At 41.1% G+C, this 16122-nt stretch overlaps 1 protein-coding gene across 3 annotated transcripts in view; it reads right to left on the reverse strand.

Annotated features, from left to right (window-relative positions):
* CAB39L (calcium binding protein 39 like) overlaps positions 1-16122 on the reverse strand; it is a 104195-nt gene that overhangs the window by 13664 nt on the left and 74409 nt on the right. For all 3 annotated transcript variants that reach the window (XM_075061601.1, XM_032788813.2, XM_032788814.2), the window contains 2 exons: positions 15746-15914; positions 3763-3822 (listed from right to left, as the gene is read on the reverse strand). In XM_075061601.1, coding sequence (XP_074917702.1) covers positions 3763-3822; positions 15746-15914 — 229 coding nt within the window. The remainder of the gene's footprint in view (positions 1-3762; positions 3823-15745; positions 15915-16122) is intronic.

Raw genomic sequence — 16122 nt, forward strand, 5'->3', positions numbered from 1 at the left:
TCTGAAACCTGGGAAGGGTAACAGAGCCAAGGCTCCAGCACAAGCCAAAATACACTATTTTAGCCACAGCAAGCCTGAGTCAGTTGACCCAGGCTCTGAGACTCACTGCTGCAAGGGTTTTTTTTTCCCCCTGGTGGTGTAGACATACCCAATGTCTCCATCTGCTGGGAAAGCAATACAGCAGTGCACAGACAATCCAGGAAGTTTTTGGAGAGTGCTGGAGACAACTTGCTGGGGCAAGTGCTAGAGGAACCAACTAGGGGCCATACTCCTCTTGACCTGCTCTCACAAAACAGGGAAGAATTAGCAGGGAAAGTAGAAGTGGCGACCTGGGCAGCAGTGACCATGAGACGGTCGAGTTCAGGATCCTGACAAAAGGAAGAAAGGAGAGCAGCAGAATATGGATCCTGGATGGCAGAAAAGCAGACTTTGACTCCCTCAGGGAACTGATGGGCAGGATACCCTGGGAGACTAACATGAGGAGGAAAGGAGTCCAGGAGATCTGGCTGTATTTTAAAGAAGCCTTATTGAGGGTGCAGGAACAAACCATCCCGATATGCAGAAAGAATAGCAAATATGGCAGGTGACCAGCTTGGCTTACCAGAGAAATCTTCGATGAGCTTAAACACAAATAGGAAGCTTACAAGAAGTGGAAACTTGGACAGAGGACTAGGGAGGAGTATAAAATTATTGCTCGAGCATGCAGGGGTGTAATCAAAAAGGCCAAAAACACAATTGGAGTTGCAGCAAGCAAGGGATGTGAAGGTAACAAGAAGGGTTTCTACAGGCATGTTAGCAACAAGAAGGTGGTCTGGGAAAGTGTGGGCCCCTTACTGAATGGGGGAGGCAACCTAGTGACAGATGATGTGGAAAAAGCTGAAGCACTCAATGCTTTTTTTGGCCTTGGTCTTCACAGACAAAGTCTGCTCCCAGACTGCTGCACTGGGCAGCACAGTACGGGTAGGAGGTGAGCAGCTCTCAGTGGTGAAGTAGTTTAAGGACTATTTAGAAAAGCTGGACATGCACAAGTCCCTGGGTCCTGATCTAATGCATCCGAGGGTGCTAAGGGAGTTGGCTGATGTAACTGCAAACCATTGGCCATTATCTTTGAAAACTTGTGGTGATCGGGGGAGGTCCCGGACGATTGGAAAAAGGCAAATATAGTGCCCATCTTTAAAAAAGGGAAGAAGGAGAAATCCAGGGAACTACAGACTGGTCAGCCTCACCTCAGTCCCTGGAAAAATCATGGAGCAGGTCCTCAAGGAATCCATTTTGAAGCACTTGGAGGAGAGGAAGGTGATCAGGAACAGTCAACATGGATTCACCAAGGGCAAGTCATGCCTGACCAACCTGATTGCCTTCTATGATGAGATAACTGGCTCTGTGGATATGGGGAAAGCGGTGGACGTGATATATCTTGACTTTAGCAAAGCTTTTGATATGGTCTCCCACAGTATTCTTGCCAGCAAGTTAAAAAAGTATGGATTGGATGAATGGACTATAAGGTGGATAGAAAGCTGGCTAGATCGTCAGGCTCAATGGGTAGTGATCAATGGCTCGATGTCTAGTTGGCAGCCAGGTATCAAGCAGAGTGCCCCAGGGGTCTGTCCTGGGCTGGTTTTGTTCAACATCTTCATTAATGATCTGGATGATGGGATGGATTGCACCCTCAGCAAGTTCGCAGATGACACTAAGCTGGGGGAGAGGTAGATATGCTGGAGGGTAGGGATAGGGTCCAGAGTGACCTAGACAAATTGGAGGATTGGGCCAAAAGAAATCTGATGAGGTTCAACAAGGACAAGTGCAGAGTCCTGCACTTAGGACAGGAAAGAATCCCATGCACTGCTACAGGCTGGGGACCGACTGGCTAAGCAGCAGTTCTGCAGAAAAGGACCTGGGGATTACAGTGGATGAGAAGCTGGATATGAGTCAACAGTGTGCCCTTGTTGCCAAGAAGGCTACGGCATATTGGGCTGGCATTAGTAGGAGCATTGCCAGCAGAGCGAGGGAAGTCATTATTCCTCTCTATTCGACAGTGGTGAGGCCACATCTGGAGTATTGTGTCTAGTTTTGGGGCCCCCGCTACAGAAAAGATGTGGATAAATTGGAGAAAGTCCAGCAGAGGGCAACACAAATTATTAGGGGGCTGGGGCACATGACTTATGAGGAGAGACTGAAGGAACTTGGCTTATTTAGTCTGCAGCAGAGAAGAGTGAGGGGGGGATTTGATAGCAGCCTTCAGCCACTGGAAGGGGAGTTCCAAAGAGGATGGAGCTAGGGTGTTGTCAGTGATGGCAGATAACAGAACAAGAAACAATGGTCTCAAGTTGCAGTAGGGGAAGTCTAGATTGGATATTAGGGAAAACTGTTTCACTAGGACGGTAGTGAAGCACTGGTATGAGTTACCTGGGAGTTGGTGGAATCTCCATCTTTAGAGGTTTTTAAGGCCCGGCTTGACAAAGCCCTGGCCAGGATGATTTAGTTGGGGTGGATCCTGCTTTGAGCAGGGGGTTGGACTAGATGACCTCCTGAGGTCTCTTCCAACCTTAATCTTCTATGATACTACGATTCAAAGAGGTACCAGTGATAGTTTTGAACATGTAGCAGTCTGTCTAGCTGATAAAACAGATTTCCGTTTGTTGACAGGGAGTCCTTTGAAAAACATTATTCTCCACTACATGTACTTCGAGCATTAGTGCTACACAAGCTCAAGACAGCCATTTTATCACAGTCCTTTAGTACAGAGATATAGAGAATAAGTGAAGATATACAAATTGCCTGAGTCACATTGCATTTGTGACTCAGCAGCATGCAAGCTTGAAGGAAACATGACCACTTAATCTTCTGTCAAATTCCACCACCCATGTCAGCCCAATTTCAGTTGATTGCAACAGAATTTTTCTGACCAACACTTGATTTTCAGAGACATTTTAAAGGGCAATATACCAATAGACTAATTTACTTAGGATGATAACAGGTATATTCACATCTTAAAATCCCTTGGGATTTACAGAGACAACTTTCAGTAACACTAAAATAAGGTTTTGTAACTCTTGTCCTCTATCCTGAAGCATTACAGAGGCATGAATGACCAATAGCTATTCCCTAACACTGACCAGGTGGCACCAAACTGTAGCAAAAGGTAAATATTTTAAAAATAAAATTGGTCTAATATCTGTACACACGTGTAGCTCCCACTAGTGTTAATGTAGTCATGTTGTGTGCAATGAAGCGAGAATAGATTCTTCCACATCCTAAACAAGATTTGCTTTTGACATGGAGTTGTACTAGAAATCTGGAAGCCTGTAAACAGGATATAAGCATTATTTCTACAGATGGCTAAGGAGGGTTCTCCCTTGGTAAAACTAATTATTTTGGCTTATAGGGTGCGATGCTTGGTTCTAACTAAAAGTTTTAGGTGGGACATGTAGCCCTCAGCTGCACATGCTCTATTTATGAGCAGATTAGAAAGCAGGATTCAAATAGCTGCTGAAAAATAGGCATCTTCCCTGAAGTCCTGCTGCTGCTATCCCAGTTGGATCCCTCGCCTGGGAAATGGAGGAACTGTGCTGTTGAACGAACAGTTCTGATTGACACAAAGAATCAAGAAGATCCACTTATTTTTAATGTTCTTTTCTGAGTGGAGCCGAAATGCCTCTACAAAAGGTTTCCAGTTCAGATCCAAGTGAGGGTGGACTCCTCAAAATAACGTTTGCAGGAACATGTACGAAACTATTAAGGCTCGAAATTATTTGTACTTACTGTGTCATAATTTTGTTCTAGGAAATCTGCTACCAACAATTTGTGTCTCGTTAGCAGGTCCTGGAAAAAAAACAAACAACCGGGGGAAAAAAAATCACTATTTGAAGCATTTTCAAACTTAACCAGCTTCCCCCCCCCCCCCCCCCAGTTTGATCATCCCTTTAATCTTCAGTTGTAATGGCTTGGGGAACATTTTAAGCAGCTCTTCTCCTTTAAAATAATTTCCAGCATTATCTCAATAAAAGAATAGGTAAAAAGAGTGAAAGTGCACCATTTAATATCAGCTGCTGAATCATGATTACTAGTTCAGTGAATAAAAACAAAACATATTATATTTAGAAAATATGTATATTTATAGATTTTTGCACCTATCATATGGTCTGTGGGCACATGTGCATATATTAATTTTTAAAATACCAATTATAAGTTGGAGCTATTTTATCTTTATAGAAACTACCTTTCAGAATACAGTGTATAGCTCAGGGACAGCCAGAGATTGTGGCCTGAAGTCCAAATGTGACCCATGAAACCTAAAACATGTCCACAGATGCTCACTGTCACTCTCTTTCTGTAGCTGCAAAGTGATGACAAAGTTAGTCAACTCCTGCACACAGGCTGGCTAACCTAGTGAGGAGGGCTTTAAACTAGGTTCGACAGGGACAGGTGATCAAAGCCTCCAGGTAAGTGGGGAACATGAAGACCTGGGAGATGGGTCAGAAACAAGAGGGATTGTGGGCTATAATGGCAGAGAGAAAGGAGGCTCAGGGCAAAACTGGGAGGCAAGATCAAACCAGTATCTTAGATGCCTATATACAAATGCGAGAAGTATGGGTAATAAGCAGGAAGAACTGGAAGTGCTAATAAATAAATACAACTATGACATTGTTGGCATCACTGAAACTTGGTGGGATAATACACATGATTGGAAATTGTGGGATGGAATATGTGCTCAGGAAGGACAGACAGGGGAAAAAGGAGACGGTGGCCTAATATAAAAAAGTAACACACTGGACGCGAGGGGACATAGGAGACGGAAGTGCTCGAGAAGTCTCTGGTTAGATAACGAGGGATTACAAACAAGGTGTGTCGTTGTAGGATCTCTACAGCCATACGGTGAGAGGAGGTATGAGGCTTTTTAAAAACTAACATAAACATGCAAGCCATTGTGGTGTGAGGACTAACTATCTGGCATATATGTGAGAAATATAACACGGGGGCACAGACTATCCAATAAGTTCCCGGACTGCTTTGTAAGACAACTTTTTTAGGGTCAAGACTTGAAAATTACTAGGGGGGAAGCTGTCTAGACTTGATTAACAAATAGGGAGGAATCGTGAGAATTGAAAGTAGCAAGGAAGCTGGATGAAAGTGATCTGAAATCATTAGAGTTTGCAATTCTAAGGAGGGTAGACGGAAATACAGCAAATAGAGCAATGGATTTCAGGAAGGCAGATTTGGTAAGTCAGGAAGCATGATAGGTAAGGGTCCCATGGAATCAAGATGAGGGAAAAACAATGAGGAGAGTTGCTTCCTCAAAGGGCACAATAAGAAGGCTCAACAGCAGCTATTCCGATGGGTAGAAAGAAGAAAAGGTGGCAAGAGACTACCTTGGCTAACCACGAGATCTTGCATGACCTACAAAAAAAAAGGATCATATAAAAAATGAAACTAGGTAATTACAAGGATGATTATAGTCAAATAACGCAGGAATGCAGGCAGATGAAAGGCAAAGGCACAAATGAGTCAAACTAGCTATGGGAAAAAGGGAGACAAGAAGACTTTTTATCATACATTAAAGCAAGAAGACCAAGACGGTAGCCACTGCTCAGTGAGAGGGAGAACGGGTAACAAGAAACTTGGAATGCAGAGATCTTAATGACTTCTTTGTTTCGTCTTCACTGAGAAGTCCTGAAGGAATGACTTTAGTAAGGCATACTGAATGCTATGGGAGGGGTAGTTTAGAAAAAAATAAAAAAAGGCAAGTTAAATCACTTAGAAAGTTGAGATGCTGCAGTCACCAGGCTGATGAAATGCATCCTACATCTCAGAGTTAATAGAGGAGGTATCTGACCTCTAGCATTATCTTTGGAAGTCATGGAGATGAGAGATTCCAGAACTGGAAAAGGGCAAATATAGTGCCATCTATAAGGGAATAAAAACAACCCAGGAAACTACAGACCAGTTAGTTAACTGTGGCCAGGGAAGATAATGGGAGCAAGTAATTAAAGAATCTCAGCAAACATTGGAGGGGTAAAGAACAATCATGTCAACAATCTGAAGCTTTCTTTGATAGGATAACGACCTTGGATAAGGGAAGCGTGGATGTGGATACCTAGACTTTAGTAAGGCTTTGATACGGTCTTGCATGAATTCTTATCGATAAACTAGGCAAATACATTAGATGGCTACTATAAGGTGGGTGCATACTGCTGGATACTGTAACTCGAGTGGTTATTATGGCTCCCATCCTGCTGAAAGTAATACAATGGGGTTCCACAGGGTCTGTTTGGGACCGCTCTGTCATATCTTCATCAACACATAGATGTTGCAATAGAAAGTACGCTTATTAGTTTGCGGACAGGTCATATTCAAAATGATCGGACAATTGGAGAATGGTTGAAGTAACCGATGAGTTCAATAAGACAAATGCAAGTGCTCCCTTAGGAAGAACAATCAGTTCACACATACAGACTGGAAGAACTAGAGGAGTAGGCAGAAGATCTAGGGTCTAGTGGGACCACGCTAAATAAGTTCAAAGTGTGGATTACTGTTGCAAAAAAAGCAACGTGATTTGGATGCATTAACAGGTGTGTGTAAACAAGACACGAAAGTCATTCTTCCGCTCACTCTGCGCTGTTAGGCCCAACTGAGTATTGTGTCCAGTTCTGGGCCTGCATTTCAAGAAGATGGAGAAATTGGAGAGGTCCAGAGAAGAGCAACGAGATGATTAAGGTTTGAGAACATGACCTATGAAGGAGGCTGAAAGATGGGTTGTTTAGTTGGAAAAGAGAGACTGAGAGGGACATGATAGCAGTTTTCAGGTATCTAAAAGGTGTCATCAGAGAGGAGAAACTGTTCACCTAGAGCCTCTATATAGAACAAGAACATGGGCTTAAATGCAGCAGGAAGATTTAGGTTGGACATTAGGAAAGTCCTAACGTTAGGGTAGTTAAACACTGGATAATGCCTAGGGAGGTTGGTGGATCTCCATCTTGGAATGTTAAGAGTAAGTTAGATAAATTCGTATCAGGATGGTCTACGACATATTTGGTCCCTCCAGAGGGCGGACTGGACTCGACCTCTCGAGGTTCCTTCACTTAGATCTATGAACTATAAATCAGTTTTTAGGTTATGAAGCAAATAGCAATCAATTAATGATCACAGCAAAAACAATTACCATCGCCGCCATCTCAAAAAGATGTATTGGAATTGGAAAAGGTCAGAAAGAGCAACAAAAGAGGAGGGGTATAAAGGCTTCTGTAGAGAAAGGATTATAAGACTGGACTTTTCAGCTGAAAAAGAGACGACTAAGGAGCTATGATAGGCTATAAATCTAGACTGTGTAGAGAAAGTAGATAAGGAAGTTGCTGTTACTACTTCATAACACAAGAATAGGGTCACCAAATGAATTAATAGGCAAGCAGGTTTAAAACAAACAAAGGAAATTTTTTCACACGATTCACGTCAACCTGTGGAACTTCGCAGAGATGTTGTGGAGCCAGACCATAAGGTCAAAAAAGAACGAATAATGCCTGAGACAGCCCCTCAATGGCTATTAGCCAGGATGGGCAGGGATGATGTCCCTAGCCTCTGTTTGCCAGAAGCTGGGAATAGGCGACAGGAGATGGATCACTTAATGATTATCTGTTCTGTTCATTCTCTCTGGTGCACCTGGCACTGGCTACTGTCGGAAGACTAGCTACTGGGCTAGATGGACCTTTGGTCTGATCCAGTAGGGCCATTCTTATGTTCTAATAAATATTGGGATTGCCTACATTTATTTATTTAAAAATAAATTTCTATTTGAAGGAGTTTGAACCTGAGAGGTTTAAAGCGTCACAATTCCTATTTGGAGTTAAGAAAAGACCAGGACCATAGATTTCACTGAAAGTTTATGTTGCTGAACATCTCTTTGGCTCAAGAGTAGCCCTCTGGCTCCTGGCAAATGCTAGTGTGGCCCTTGGCATCATAGAGTTTGGGCCCCTGGGACCTGACTCTCCTCTCAGGCCGTTTTAAATAATAGCGTAACTCCATTGGCTTCAAAAGAGTTACTTTCCATAGGAGTAAAATAGGAGTGAGAAGAGAATCAAGCTCCTCATCTAGTAAATTGACCTAAGCTAATTTTTTCAAATTTGGGTGCCTAAAAGTTAGCCACCTAAATCCATATTTAGATACCTAAAGAAAAAAAATGGCCTGATTTCCATACAGGCTGAGCACCCACCTTCCCTATTGAAGTGTATGGGAGCTGCAGGTACTTGGCACCTCTGAAAATCAGGTCACTTATTTAGGGGTCTAAATATGGATTTATGTGGCTAATTTGAGGCATCCAAATTTGAAAAAAAAAATTGTTCTACTGCTCTCTTCAATAAATTGCACTGAAATGCAATAAAAGCCTAGATTTAAAGTCCATTCAAGTCAATGAAAGTCTTTCTGTGGACTTGAACAGAAAGGGCATTGAATCAGACCCTGTATCTTTTTCTTTAAAAGATCTCTCTTCTTTTAACAGCTTTGTTACTCACTGTCAGAAGCTGAAGCACATGCAATTGTCTTTACACAGACGTGTTCTCAATAGTTCCAAAAATATATTTCATCTGATGGTTCTTCAGTTTTTAAATTTGATTTATAATGAATTATATTGAAAGGATTTGTATTTATCAGCTATTGAGAAGGGGGAAGAAGAGGTCCTCATAAACAAGGTTGCTATAAAAACTAGTATACTATACAGTTAGTATATTCTTTTGTTCAGCAGGGATGTGAAGAATTCAGGTTAATTAGCTGAGTGGACTTCAGCCTGCTTCATATGCAGGGCACTTAAGCAACCAAGCACAGCATTTTTCATTGTGCCCAACAAACTGCATATAGTCCAAAAAATAGTTTTGTTTTTATTCACAGAAAAAAAAACAGGACAGAGTGGTGCAGCAACATTTGACCAGCATTCTTCCCACCTCCTAGCAGCTCCTGGTACATCCAGAGCAGATTAGGTCTCTAAATACAAGTCCATTTTCCCTGTTCCCCTTACATTGCTCAACAGCTCAATCACCCTCTGCCATGCACCTGGCTGAATTTAATTAACAAGTATATCTTAATATCAAAAATTCCAATATTTCCCTACTATAAATATCCTTAGATATTAATGCAAATTTAATTAAGCCCTTTTCTGACCCCTGCAACAGACGAGTCTTTCTTCTCTGCACCAAACACCCATGTGATTACATTATATAACCCAACAAGGGGGTGGCAAAACCCAGATCAACAGGTGCAGTAATCCACTGAATGAAAAACTGCAATACTTGTTTTTGCAGTCTTAGTAGTCAAGATATAGCTATATGTTTTACAATTCCTGTTGCTTTCTTATCACTTATTGCTATTCCAACATAACAGTGATACCAGGATCAACCAACGTTTATCTAGGCCAATACCAGATGCTTTAGAAAAAGGGGCCAAAAAACCAAAAACAAGCACAACAACAAAAAAACCCAACAATCCATAATGGACAATTATGGAGCAAACTGCTCATAGAGGAAAAGTTTCTCTTAACTTCAGGCAGTTAGTAGCTAACTTATGCCCTGAGTCATGAGGGTTTATGTTCTTAATAATTTTTTTGTCTATTTAACGTATCTATGGATGTTACTATTCATACAGACATATAATGCTATTTTTAAATCCTACCATGCTCTCAGCTGGTGGGTTCATGACTATATAGGTCCATTGGTTATATATGGCAGGGTCCAGCAGTCTGCAGTCCTTAATACAGCTCAAAAGTGCTTTGTTCCATGCCCTGCCTTGTGGCTGGGTGAAAAGGAGATTGTTATTCACCCCCACCCATATTTTTCCCTTGCTTAAAGCCTGATTACTCTGATATTGTGCAAAGGATATGAATTTCTTCCAGTAAATTAATGGCAGAGCTGGAAATAGAATCCAGGAAATCTTACTCCCATCCCCATGCCTGATCAAAAGACAACACTTCCTCTTTGAATACAGAGAGGGTCATTGACCATCAAAAACGTGAGTCATGTTTACATCTTTGTAAAATAATATTCCTGTACATATTTTAATTTGGAACTCTCTATATTTATGTATTAGTTCAAGTATCACGATATTTAGCTGGAGATAACAAAGATGGATAGCAACTTCAAGTCTTCTTTATTGCTTAACAGAGCTGGTTTGTACTGGAAATCTGGCCTCACTGATCACTTAGGAACAAGAGGTTACTCCCATTAAGCAAATCTTTACTCCACTCAGTATTTCAAGGATGACAGTAAAAATTAAGACCAGATTTCACGATGTGCCTTACACTGGTGAGTTGAATTCTCTACTAGACTTTCTTCTAATTATAGCCGAGGTTTCTCTCATCATGTTTCTAATTAGCTTTTCAAGAGGAAAGAAATAACTTGTTTCTATGACAGCAAAAACCTACTGATGGGAGAAAGAAAAAAAGAGCCATATCTATATTTAGAAGAATCTCTCACTACAAAGATTTTTCCCCAGCTTTTTTAGGTGTTTTTTACACAGAATAACCAAACTGTTCCTACGCGTTAAACCTAACAGGCAAACAATTTTTGCTCAAGGACTACACTGGCTATTACTGCAAGTCGCATATACATTACAGTCACATATACCTTGCATAAAGTAAAGCACATTGCAGCCAACATCCTCTTTAATATGGAGATATGGCCTGTGGAACCTGCAGGTCCCAGCATGCAGTGCTGCATCAGGAGCTGAGCAGCAACCACAGACCATAGAATTTAATTCTGCATCTTGCATTTGGTCCACCTCAGACCCCTCCATTAGAGGAAGATTTAACAGGGGGATAGCAGAGCAAATCCCAGTCATGCCCCTCTTCTTGTGTTGAGGGACATGTAAATAAAAAGGTTACAGTGCTTCAGTCAGTGCTGAAATGGTTTGATCTAATCTGTTGCTCTCCCGTCTCTCTCCCCTTGGCCTACCTCTCCAATTTCTCAGTATTGCTGTCCCCCAAGTTCCCAAAATAATGAAATTGGCATAAAAGGTCATAATGTTTTCTAAAAACAATAGATTTGGGATTCTTTTTAGTTGCCTTTTGAGCCCTTAAGATGTGATCAAGTCATGTTTTCAAGCTTTTTCCTGCAACCACAATGGCTAGATACTTTAGAAAAATGAAAGCAGAAATTCTAACAATCACATGAAATCAGGAGCTGAGACTTTAAAAAACTAAAACTATCACAAGACTCTCAATAATTATTGTGGAAGTTCACAACACTGGTTTCCGCTTGTCACAGTGGTTGCTACAGCTGACCTTCATGTTGCCTCTCCAGCTCCACATCACCCTTCTCCTGACCCGAGCGCCATTAGGAACAATCAGTTGCACACACAGAAAATGGGAAATGACTGCCTAGGAAGGAGTACTGAGGAAAGGGATCCGGGGGTCATAGTGGATCACAAGCTAAATATGAGTCAACAGTGTAACACTGTTGCAAAAAAAGCAAACAAACATCATTCGGGGATGTATTAGCAGGAATATTGTAAGCAAGACACGAGAAGTAATTCTTCCATTCTACTCTGCGCTGATTAGGCCTCAATGGAGTATTGTGTCCAGTTCTGGGTGCCACATTTCAGGAAAGATGTGGACAAATTGGAGAAAGTCCAGAGAAGAGCAACAAAATGATTAAAGGTCTAGAAAACATGACTGTGAGGGAAGACTAAAAAAAATGGGTTTGTTTAGTCTGCAGAAGAGAAGACTGAGAAGGGACATGATAACAGTTTTCAAGTACATAAAAGGTTGTTACAAGGAGAAGGGAGAAAAATTGTTGTTCTTAACCTCTGAGGACAGGACAAGAAGCAATGGACTTCCATTGCTTAAACTGCAAGGGCACTTCAGGTTGGACATCAGGAAAAAAACTTCCTAACTGTCAGAGTGGTTAAGCACTGGAATAAATTGCCTACGAGGTTGTGGAATCTCCATCATTGGGGATTTTTAAGAGCACGTTGGATAAACACCTGTCAGGGATGGTCTAGATAATACTTAGTCCTGCCTTGAGTGCAGGGGACTGAACTAGATGACCTCTTGAGGTCCCTTCCAGTTCTATGATTACCATCTAGTCTTGCCTGTCACAGCTCTAATCCCACATCCATACTCACTGTGGCTCTGCTCCCCCACAATCTAAATTCAATCTAGAGACTTATCATTACTTCCCTACTAAGTTCATCTGCCAACTTGACCTTTTTCCTAAAACCTTCATGTAATGTAAGACGCAGCACTAGTCCCATTTCCAGAATTATGGGAAGAGACTTTTTTATGCAGTGCTACAAATGTGCATTGTGAAGTATCATTAAACACTGAGGAAAAGGGAAGAAAAAATACTGAGGTAAAATAAGACTGAAATGACACCTACGATTTTGCATAAATTCATCTATTTTACAACCCTCACCTAACATACAAAGTAAATATAGACCTACATGGTAAGTACTGTGTAATCACAGGGTAATTATTTTCACCAGCTTATTTCTCTATTCTAAACTAGTCTCATGAACTACAAGTTTACAGAGCCATCAGTTAAAATTTGCCGCATCGCTGTACTGCAATCCTAGGACCGTATGACCAGTACAGGTGCATGTGGCACCTTTGATCCAGTCAGGGTGTATTGGAAAGGTTTTCAAGTTACATGGATCTGCTGGTTACACACTGGAGGCACAGCAGCCTGCAGTCCCTAATACAGCTCAAAGGTGCTTTGTTGCGTATCCTGGCACCAACTCCATGATCACAGTGCTGGGGCTGGGAACAGCAGTAATGCAATTAGTCTTTCTTCTTTTTAAATGATTGGAATACTATTGAAGTAGGAATAAAGGAAACCTTTTGTGGACAAAGCAGCGAAGAAAATGAGCATGGGAACCCCCTATTATGGGGTGAGAAACACGTGATTGAAGCTGGTGCCCTCTTCAGGGATTCTTATATTTCTCCTAATGATATACAAAATGGGCATTGGCTATAAGTTTGCAGACTCCTACATGGTATTGCTGGATCTACCAGCTGTTTTTTTGTTTAAAGAAGACTACATTGACCCAAGTACTCTCTTGTCCATAGTACACATTATAGCAACTTATGCAAGTTCTCCATCCTTTTAAGATGGCAACATACATAAGGACTAATCTCTGAATTACTTGTCAGCCGAAATTCTTACATGATCTATTAGTGGACAGTACAAAGCCAGACCTGAAGCGGAGCTCTGTGTAGCTTGAAAGCTTGTCCCCCTCACCAACAGAAGTTGGTCCAATAAAAGACATTACCTCACAGGCTTTGTCTTTCTAAACTGAGTAACAGGCACCATGGTAAAACAACACAGAATTTCCTACTTCACAACCATTCCATGGACATGGAGATGCCAGCCCTGTCAAAGCTAGCGACAACCTTGTTTAGGAAGGTCCCAAAAAATACCTAGTGGAGAAGGCATTGCTTTCCAGCGAATCTTCCTAATGCTGCTATCAGAGTTCACAACTGACATTGCAAAACCAAGACAAGCTGTGGGAGGTAAAACCCCAGAATTGCTTAGAGGAAAGATTTAGGCAAAGGTGGTCAGATGAAATAGCTGACTGACTGGAAATTATTAGTACATGGTACCATACTGATTTGATGAAAAGCTGATATTAAGCCAAGTGGCAGAGATGTCAATCAGAGGGGAGATGTTTCAAGTCCTCCCTCGTTTGTTCTTATTCTCACTTGTGCAGTGTCTAAAAATGACAATTTAAAGTCCTTAGGGCAATGACCTTGTTCAACTACTCATGCTACCAATCTCCTAGCACATCTTTGGAAGTCATATTAATAGTCATGTCAGCCTTTTGTCCAGGATGATTAAGCAAAAAGAGAGTTTTGTTTTGTTTTTAATTATGTGTTTAGCATGTCACTCACTTCAGGCATGGAATGAGTGCATTTTGTTTGGGCTGACGCTGGCAAAATCTGCTTTATTATGGGATTGTTGTTATTTTTCTGCACAAGTGTCTGTTATCCTGTTGCAGTCACAGAGCCAGGTTTGAAGGTGTCTGGCAGTCATTCTTTCAGTCTGTTTTTACTGATGTTTCAAATATGTGGTGACGTCTTTTCTATTGGTTAAGATTTACATTCCTTGTGGAGTAATGCTTCTGCCGAGATGAGTACTTAGTGAGGATAAACTTCCACGTACAATGTCAACACTCAGTTCCCTGAAACAATAATGAACTAAACTGTGCCATTTAAATACAGCCTACGGTAAAAAGTGGTGGGTGGCCACACCTCCCCATGGAGACCATTAGGAGATATTCTGTGTCATGGAGGCAGAATATCTCCTTGAACGATGCAGTACATAGGGGACTCAAAACCACTACTACACTCCTTACAGAAGAAAAAGCTCGCAAGGCACACCACTGAGTGTGCCAGGCCCACTCCATGGAATGGCGCCGAGGAGCAGAACAGAGTCTTGATTCCACCTCCCTGCTCCTCCAAGAATATGGAAGTAGTGCAGATACAGCAGTTACATCTGGCCCTTACATGGGCCTCCCAAGGTGGGGAAGGTCCTTGCCCCTTCTCAGTTTGTAGAATGTCTGTGCACCGATTAAGAAAGTCACATATTTTATTCATTCATCAAAATTATTCAAGAAAACTTTCACTAATTTTGTTGACTCTGTAGCTTGCTATTTGAATTGTGTTATTGCATTGTGATTGATCACATCAATCATATGATTTACATCTGTTTTGTGATCAGATCAACGTAACAACCAATTTGCAAATGTACTCCAAAAAGCATGCTGATGTTTTGGTTTTGTAATTATTTTAAATTTAGCACCTAGAGCCCAGACAGGATTTCTTTTAAGTTGTACTTAAATCTGGATACAAACAAAATAAAGAATTGTGAATACTGCGAAAGGTAGTTCATTTAACTATTCACACAAATATTCATGGGATTTATTTTAAATATTTGCCTAACTCTGCTTCTGAAGAATAAAAACCTAAAGGCTGCTGCAGCCTCAGGTTCCTGAATGTTAAAGAAATCATTCTCTTTGTTTTAAATGACCTAAGAACAAGACACCTGAGTCTGCACAGCAATTACTCTCTTAGACCATAATCCGGAAATTCATTGTATGTTCCAGACTGCTGCACCCATGCAAAGTCCCAGTGACTTCATTAGGGTTCTGTGTAGGTGTAGTAGCGTGTCTTCATGCAAGAAGTTGCAGTGATCAAGGCCTTAAAATCTGAACCTGCTTGGTCCCCCAAGCCCACAGATCACCAGGGAGAAGGCAATGAGTACCATGTAGGACTGGACTGTATAACTGCCAATATTTTAAGATGAATCTATGAGAAAAGCTTAGCCATAGTTATAGATAGGACAAGCAGTGTGGTGTGTAAGGACCAAATTCAGAGCAGTAAGATGAAGTAAAGAACATTGTGAATGACTAAAATGATTCATCCCATATATTATTTTTTAAGGGATTATGTGTGATACATGGCTAATTTTAGTTTTAAATGGTTATACAAAATGCCTTGGAACATCAGGATGAAGGACATCAAAGAAATAGAAATCTGGATTAAATTAAAGACTAGACTGACTGTATCCCTGCTGTAAATCCAGTCACAATCAGACCAGGGATGAATTTAGTCCTCTCTATCTAACAGTAAAAAAAAAAAAAAGCAGTCTACTAGAAAAAAAAAACCCAATCCCTGTTTACTATACAGCATCCAACAGTCTAAAGCCAGTAAGGGAGGAGTGCTGTTTTAAACCCAACATTATAAAGTTCCCATGGACATCAAATAATTTACCTTAAATGTAGCAAAGGCATCAGAAGCGATGTCAAACGTTGACATTTCCACATATTTGAAAAAGTCTCTGAACTGTTCTGAGAAAAGGATGATTTTGGCAAGTGGCTCATGCCGGATACATTCTCTCAGCATAATTCCACAGCGTAAGGCAATATGTGGTGCTTCGTACCTAGAGTATGAAAAAGCACCAGACAAAGAGGGTTATTTTAAGCATAAATGGGCAATTGTCTACCATATATAAGATGCATCTACCAACAGAAACACATACTAGAAGGCCCTAATACAGAACACTGGATACAACCTTCATGGCTTGGACCCATACTTGAGAAACATCAACTGTATCAGTGGGTCTCAAATTTTTTTTTTTTTTTTTTTTT

Source organism: Chelonoidis abingdonii, chromosome 1 (assembly GCF_003597395.2).
Source record: "Chelonoidis abingdonii isolate Lonesome George chromosome 1, CheloAbing_2.0, whole genome shotgun sequence".
Taxonomy (NCBI): domain Eukaryota; kingdom Metazoa; phylum Chordata; order Testudines; family Testudinidae; genus Chelonoidis; species Chelonoidis abingdonii.